The sequence below is a fragment of the Trichechus manatus genome, unplaced genomic scaffold (assembly GCF_000243295.1).
Source record: "Trichechus manatus latirostris isolate Lorelei unplaced genomic scaffold, TriManLat1.0 scaffold00057, whole genome shotgun sequence".
In the NCBI taxonomy this organism is placed as follows: domain Eukaryota; kingdom Metazoa; phylum Chordata; class Mammalia; order Sirenia; family Trichechidae; genus Trichechus; species Trichechus manatus.
Window position 1 is genome coordinate 13,951,135 of NW_004443993.1, and position 8,156 is coordinate 13,959,290.

Here is an 8,156-nt window from a genome sequence, read left to right on the forward strand (position 1 = left end):
CAGGTGGTGATCTCAGGCAAGGCAGGCTGAGCCTGTCACGGGAGGGCCTTTTGGGAGCCCAGGTGGTGATCTCAGGCAGGGCAGGCTGAGCCCGTCACGGGAGGCAGCTGAGCAGAGTGGCTGGACTGCTGGCTGCCGTAGGCAAGTCTGCTCCCTGTCCCCCCCATCCACACACAGAGCTGCAGGCGATCAAGAGGGCTGGGAGGCGAGTCCCATGGGCCACAGCCCTGCTTTCACAGAGCTCAGAGGCTGGGGGGCCAGCCACACCCTCCAGGAGGGCTAGTGACGAGGAAGCGGGAGCAGGGCTGGCACCGCGTTCCCCAAGGGGGGAGGGGCAGGAGGGGCCCAGGGCAACCGCGCAGTCCCATGCAGGCCCCCGTAGACACCCAGGGCCCAGGTGTGGGGTCTCGTACCTGGATGCTGGCGCTGTGGTTGGGCATGCCAGAGGACAGGGAGATGAGGACTGAAACAGACAAGCTGGGGTTAGAGCTAAGACACCACCGCAGCCGCAGCCAGCCAGACGCCAATCCAACGTGCAGACCGTGGACACCACCCCTCGTCCACTGACGGACGTGAGACTGAACTGCCACCACGCCCCAGGTGGTGCAAATGGTTAAGCGCTCATCTAATAGCCAAAAGGTTGGCGGTTCAAGTTCACCCGGAGGCACCTCAGAAGAAATGCCTGGCGATCTGCTTTGGTAAAGATCACACCCAAGAGAACCCTACAGAGCGCAGTTCTACTCTGACACACGTGGGGGCGCCAGAGTCGACTCGACAGCAACTACCAACAGCAGCTCCATGTTCCACTTTCTGAGCAAACGCCCGTCTTCCATGGTGACTGTCCCATTCTACACTCCCACCAGCGGCAGACAGAGTTCCAACTTCTCCACCTCCTCACCAACACTTGTTTTCCGTTTTTCTAACTGCAGCCATCCTAGTGGGAGTGAAGTGCTACCTCCCAGTGATCTTGATTTGTATATCCCTGATAGTTACTGACACGGAGTATCTTTTCACATGCTTGTTGGCCATTTTTATACCTCCTTTGGAAAAAATGTTGATTCAAGTCTATTGTTTGTTTTTTAATGGGGTTGACCTTTTCTTGTTGAAGTTCTTTATCTATTCACGATATTAACTCCCTACCAAATATGTCATTACAAGTTCTCCCACCCTGTAGGTTGTTTTTTCACTTTCTTCACGATGCCCTACGAAGCACAAAAGTTTTTAATTTCAATCAAGTCCAGTTTATCTAGTTTTTCTTTTGTTGTTTGTGCTTCTGGTGTCATATCTAAGAAGCCACTCTCAATTCCAAGGTCACAAAGATTTACTTTTATGTTTTCTTCCAATTGTCTTACAGTTTTACCTCTTAGTTTAGGTCTCTGATCCGTCTCGAATTAACTTAGGTATACGGTGTGAGGTAGGGGTCCACCTGTACTCCTTTTTGCATGTGGAGATCCAGTCATCCCAGCACCATTTGCTGAAGAGACTGTGCTTTCCCACTGAATTGTCACAGAGCCCTTGTCAAACTCAAAGGACTGCGAATGCAGGGCTTATTTCTGCGCTCTCCATTCTGTTCCATTGGTTTATATGTCCAGGTTTATGCCAGGACCGCACCGTTTTGATTCTTATAGCTTTGTAATAAGTTTTAAAATTAACAGATGAGGACTCACCAACGTTGTCGTTCTTTTTAATTTAAAGACTATTTTGGCTATTTGGAGTCCCTGTATTTCCATGCGAGTTTTTGGACCAGCCTGCCAGTGTCTACAACGAAGCCACCGGGGATCTCGACAGGGATTGCTGTGAATGTGCACATCACTTTGGGGCATACTGCCATCTCAACAAGGTTAACTCTTCCCATCTGTGAACATGGGATGTATTCCTATCTTTTTAGATCTCCCTTAATTTCTTTCAACAATTTTTTTTTTTTTTTGCGTTCAGTGTATTATCTTGCCATCTCTTGTTAATTTATTCCTACATGTTATGTTTTTTACTCTGATGCAGCCTTCTGACTCCTGGAGAAACAAGAGCAGCACAAGGAAACTTTCGCTCTTTTCAAGTTCCTAATGTCAGGGTGCCCTCGAGCCCAGTCCCTAGTCCCCTTCTCTGCTCTACTGACTTGCTGTTCCTGGGTGGCACCACTCCATCATTTGGCTTCCAACACCAGCTGATGCACTCTCAGACCCGGCCTGCTGTCCTCGACTCTTGGAACCACTGCCACATGGCATCTTCAATGGGACATCTGTTGTTGGTGTTAGGGACCATCGAGTCGGTTCCAACTAATAGTGACCCTACACACAACAGAAGGAAATTCTGCCCGGTCCCGCGCCCTCCTCACAATCGTTATGCTTGAGCCCATTGTTGCAGCCACTGTGTCAGTCCGTCTCATTGAGGGTCTTCCTCTTTTTAGCTAACCCTCTGCTTTACCAAGCATGATATCCTTCTCCAGGGACTGGTCCCTCCGGATGACATGTCCAAAGTACGTGAGATGAAGTCTCCCTAAGGAGCATTCTGGCTGTACTTCTTCCAAGACAGCTTTGTTCTTTCTTCTAGCAGTTCATGGTATATTCAATGTTCTTCGTGAACACCATAATTCAAAGGCATCAATTCTTCTTCAGTCTTCCTTATTCATGGTCCAGCTTTCACACGCATATGAGGCAATTGAAAACATCATAAATTCAGTCAGATGCACCTTAGTCCTTAGAGTGATATCTTTGTTTTTAACACTTTAAAGAGATTTCCTGCAGATCTGCCCAAGGTAGACACCTTATTTAACAGGCACCTCAAAGTCACCGTCTAAAACCGAATCATAGGTCTACTCCCCACAAAACCATTATAGATTGAATTGTGTCCCCCCAGAATATGTGTTGTGGATCCTAATCCCTACACCTGTGGATGTAATCCCACTTGGGAACAGGGTTTTCTTTGTTATGTTAACAAGGCCACTTCAGTGGTGTCTTAAGTCAACCGCTTTTTTTTTTAATTCTGAAGATATATTTTTTATTTATTGCTGTACTTTAAGCATAAGTTTACATTTGAGTTAGTCTCTTACACAAAAATTTATACATACGTTGTTACGTGACCCTAATTGCTCTCCCTATACCATGACAGCACACACCTCCTTCCCACCTCTGATTTCCCGTGTCCACTCAACCAGCTCCTAATCCTCTCTGCCTTCCCATCTCAACTCTGGACAGAAGCTGCCCATTTAGTCTCATGTATCTACTTGAGCCAAGCAGCACACTCTCTTCACGAGTATCATTTCATGTCCCACGGTCCAGTCCAATCTTTGTCTGATGAGTTAGCCTTGAAAACTGTTTTAGTTCTGGGCTGATAGAGTCTGGGGGCCATGCTTTCCGGGGTTCCTCCAGTCTCAGTCAGACCATTAAGTCTGGTCTTTTTACTAGAATTTGAGTTCTGCACCCCACTTTTCTCCTGCTCCATCAGGGACTCTCTGTTGTGTTCCCTGTCAGGGCGGTCATTGGTGGTAGCTGGGCACCGTCTAGTTCTTCAGGTCTCAGGCTGATGAAGACTCTGGTTTATGTGGCCCTTTCTGTCTCTTGGGCTAATACTTTCCTTGTGTCTTTGGTGCTCTTCATTTTCCTTTACTCCAGGTGGTTGGGACCACTTGATGCATCTTAGATGGCTGCCTGCAAGCTTTTAAGACCCAAGTGCCACTCACCAAAGTAGGATGCAGAACATTTTCTTAATAAGCTGTTATGCCAATTAACCTAGATGTCTCCTAACTAGACCCTCGCCCCTGCTACTCTGTCCCTCGAAGTGTTTGATTGTATTCAGGAAACTTCTTAGCTTTGGTTTAGTCCAGTTGTGCTGACTTCCCCTGTAGTGTGTGCTGTCCTTCCCTTCACCTAAGATGATTCTTACCTACCATCTAGTTAGTGAATACCCCTCCCCCTCCCTCCCCACCCTCGTAACCATGAAAGAATGTTTTCTTCTGTGTTTAAACTTTTCCTTGAATTCTTACAATAGTGCTCTTATACAATATTCGTCCTTCTGTGACTGATTAAATTCACTCATCATGATGCCCTCCAGATTCCTCCACGCTGTAAGCTGTTTCATGGCTTCACCATTGCTCTTCATTGTTGTGCAGTATTCCGTTGAGTGGATATACTGTAATTTGTTTATCTGTTCATCTGTCGATGGGCACCTAGGTTGTTTCCATTTTTGCTATTGTGAACAGTGCTGCAATGAACATGGGTGTGCATATATCTATTCGTGTGATGGCTCTTATTTTTCTCAGATATATTCCAAGGAGCAGGACCGCTGGATCATATGGTACTTTATTTCTAGCTTTTTAAGGAAGCACCAAATCGATTTCCAAAGTGGTTGTACCATTTTACATTGTCGCCAACAGTTATAAGTGTTCCAGTCTCTCCACAACCTCTCCAACATTTGTTATTTTGTTTAAGCCAACCACTTTTGAGATTAAAAAAAAGAATAGATTGTAAACAGATATGAAAAGAGTATAGAGAAGGAGGCACGAAGCAAGGGGAAGGTACACGTCCCGTGAAGATCGTCAGAAAGCGGAGGAACAGAAGCTGAAACATGACAAGAACCTTCCCCCAGGACTGAAAGAGAGAGAAAGCCTCCCCCGAGAGCTGGCGCCCTAAATTCAGACTTCCAGCCTCCTAAATTACAAGAAAACCTATGAAAGCCACCCACTTGTAGTCTTTCTATTACAGCAGCACCAGGAAACTAAGACACGCTGCACCCACAGTCCTCCCCAGCTCAGCTGGTGGCGGCCCCATCCTTCCTGTTGTGCAGGCCCCAGACCTTCTGGTCCCCAACTCCCCCTTATTAGCACGCGTGCCACGCAGTCTGACTCTCAGCCTTGCATCCACCCCACCTGCCCCGACAGCACTGTGTCTCACCGGGACTCGGAACCTCAGTACGTGCCACCATTAGTCCTGCTGGATGAGGAGGACGCTCTGACGCTGTCCAACAAGCTACTGAGTGTTTATGGGTGGAAGGACACAGCCTGAGAGCCGCTTTAGAACGCTCAGAAGAAAGTGTGAAGTGTGGCTGGAGGGGGTGAGGGTAGAGGCCCCAGCCCTCCTTCTCCACATACAGCCTCCGGAACACCCCCAAGTCATGAGGCCCTCAGGGTGCTCAGCGGGCCGCCTGGATTCTCACCTGCGATCACCGTGTTCACGCACTCATAGAGGAGGGACATGGCCGATGTGCTGGAAGAGGAGAGACAGAGAATGCCTTGAGGACCGAGGCTGGGCTCTCATCTCAGGGCCAACACGGGGACTCACGGGGAGTCACTGCTCCTCTGGCAGTGTGGCCCATGTCCCCAAGCGGGCCATCCTCTGAGCCAACACAGTCCAGAGAGGACCAGGATTCCCACCACACAGAAAGTCCACCCCCAAATGGAAAGAATGTTTGGAACCCTAATGCCTGGGGGCTGCCTTGGGGCCCGAGAGGCACCATGAGGATGAGGACAAGGGTGCTGCTGTGGCCCACGCACCCCACCCCCAGCCCTGTGACCCGGGCCAGGCTGGAAAACGTGCCTCCGGCCCTGGGAGCTCACAGACCAGTCAGGAACGGGCCCTGGTAGAGCCACGGGAGCCTCCCGGAACTGCAAGAGGTGATGCCATGGGCTCCTAAGCCCGACCACCGCGGCCAGCGTGCGCGAGGCCTAGACCATGCACCTGCCCTTCTGCCCTCGCTGTTGCTGTTCTAAAAACAATTTTAAAAGACAACACTCTATGCCCTGGCTTCCCAGAAGGGCTACCTGACGCCACAGAGGCCAGAACCAGCTCTGGAACACGAGCTGGTGCAAAACGCCTGCACCAGGGTGTCTATCTGCTGCTTTCGTGAAGTGCCTGTTAGGTGATCCCGTAGGGCCCTCTGCAGATGCTCCCCCAGGCAGCGGACCTCCCCCAGGGTGTCTATCTGCTGCTTTCGCGAAGTGCCTGTTAGGCGATCCCGCAGGGCCCTCTGCAGATGCTCCCCCAGGCAGCGGACCTCCCCCAGGGTGTCTATCTGCTGCTTTCGCGAAGTGCCTGTTAGGCGATCCCGCAGGGCCCTCTGCAGATGCTCCCCCAGGCAGCGGACCTCCCCCAGGGTGTCTATCTGCTGCTTTCGTGAAGTGCCTGTTAGGTGATCCCGCAGGGCCCTCTGCAGATGCTCCCCCAGGCAGCGGACCTCCCCCAGGGAGCCAGCGCCCCCTATCTGCCGCACCACTCCTCCTGACCGGGGGTCTCGCTCTGTGTGCCCAGAACCAGTACAGTGCTGTCCCTGGTGGATCTGACGCCCTGCACGCACGCGGGCTGCGCTCACCTGTGGATCAGGTTGGTGAGGGGCTCGATCAGCTTCTTGCCCAGTCTTGGCTCCAGTGGAGTCAGAGCACCGAACTGTGGGGTGAGAAAGCAGGTGACGCGTCACGCGCAGCCAGAAACAGGAGCAAAGGGATGCTCTCAAGATCCGCGGTCACCAATGTCCACAGCAGCAGGACTCACAACAGCCAAAAGGTGGGAGGGACCCAAGCGTCCACCCACAGGTGACGGAGCAAGACAATGTGGTCCATCCACACAGCGGGGTATCACTCAGCCATGCAGAGAAATGAAGCTGATACACGCTATGACACGGATGAACCTCAAACAAGATGCCCCGTGAAAGCCAGACACAAAAGAGCAAGCACGCCGCAAGCCCGTTTACGTGAAATTGGCAGACTAAGCGAATCCGTGACACAAGTCCATTAACGTTTACCAGAGAGGAATGGGGAGTGACTGCTAATGAGTAAGGGGACTCCTCTGGCATGGCGAGAATGTTCTGGAACTAGATAGTGGTGGTGGCTGTATGATGCTGGGAATGTAATTAATGCCACTGAACTGTACACTTACAAAAGGCTGGAATGGCCAATTTGATACGATACGTGCTTCACCACAATCAAACAAAGGAAAAGAGTGTATGCTGCAAAAAGAACAGGCTTCCTCCATGACTGTGCTGAGCCGGCATTCACTGGACCCTCCGGAGACACTTTCCAAACGACGACAAAAAAGGACAGGCCGCAGGAGGGCGCTACTTGCCAATTTGATGATTTTGATGAGGACCCAGTTGTTGGTTGAAGACGTCATGAGCTTGAAGAACAGCGGGGCGAGGGACAGGTAGTTTTTGGGATTGCGCCTGGCCAGCTCGCAGATGACATTGACGGCCGCCGACTGGACACCTGTGGGGCAGGAGGGGACATGTCATCAGCAGGTCCTGCCCTGCGCCCATCCTGGGCATGCACCTCTCCATCCTGGAAGGCCCAGGGGTGCTCCTGCCAGCTGGTCCTACAGGCCCGGGAGACCCCCCGCCGGCACGTCCTACAGGCCCGGGGGTCCCCCCGCCGGCACATCCTAGGGAGGAGAAGGTGGTGGTGCAGGTATAAGCTCACGAGCAGGAAGACAGGAAGGTGCACAGGGACATCCTGTGGTACCAGAAAGGAAGGAGGTGCTCAGAAATGATGGGGCATGACACATGGCCCCAGAGCCCACATGAAGGGGCGCCTGCTATGGGTTGAACTGTGCCACCCCAAAAAGATATGTTCAGTCCTAACCCTGGAACCTATGAACGTGACCGTATTTGGAAACAGGGTCTCTGAAAATGCTACTTGTTCACAAGAGCTCGCAGTGGAAGGGGGTGGGGCGCAATCCCATAGGACTGATGTCCTCTTTAGAGAAAAGAAGGGACACAAAGAGACAGAAAGGACAGACAACCACAGAAGACGCAGGCAGAGACTGGAGTGACGTGGCCACAAGCCACGGAAGACCTTGGGCCGCAGAAGCCGGGAGAGACAAGGTAGGTCCCCCCTAGAGCCTCTGCGGGGAGCACAGCCCTGCTGACACCTCGACTTCAGGACTGAGAGTAAATTTCTGCTGTTTCCAGCCACCCAGTATGTGGTCCTTTATCACAGCCGCCCCGAGGACACCAGCACAGCGTCCTACAGCCAAACCTGGGACAACGTGAACAAAAAGGAACAAGGGTAACGGGTCCTAACCTGAGACAATGGGAACAAAAAGGAACAGCAGCAACGGATCCTAACCTCAGACAACGGGAACAGAAAGGAACAGCAGCAACGGGTCCTAACCTCAGACAACGGGAACGAAAGGAACAGCAGCAACGGGTCCTAACCTCAGACAACGGGAACGAAA

The 8,156-nt window shown here is 51.6% G+C and overlaps 1 protein-coding gene across 1 annotated transcript in view; it reads right to left on the reverse strand.

Annotated features, from left to right (window-relative positions):
- AP3D1 (adaptor related protein complex 3 subunit delta 1) overlaps window positions 1-8,156 on the reverse strand; it is a 40,917-nt gene that overhangs the window by 24,509 nt on the left and 8,252 nt on the right. The window contains exons 6-9 of the mRNA XM_023733323.1: window positions 7,050-7,189; window positions 6,301-6,374; window positions 5,149-5,198; window positions 414-463 (exon numbers count right to left, since the gene is read on the reverse strand). Coding sequence (XP_023589091.1) covers window positions 414-463; window positions 5,149-5,198; window positions 6,301-6,374; window positions 7,050-7,189 — 314 coding nt within the window. The remainder of the gene's footprint in view (window positions 1-413; window positions 464-5,148; window positions 5,199-6,300; window positions 6,375-7,049; window positions 7,190-8,156) is intronic.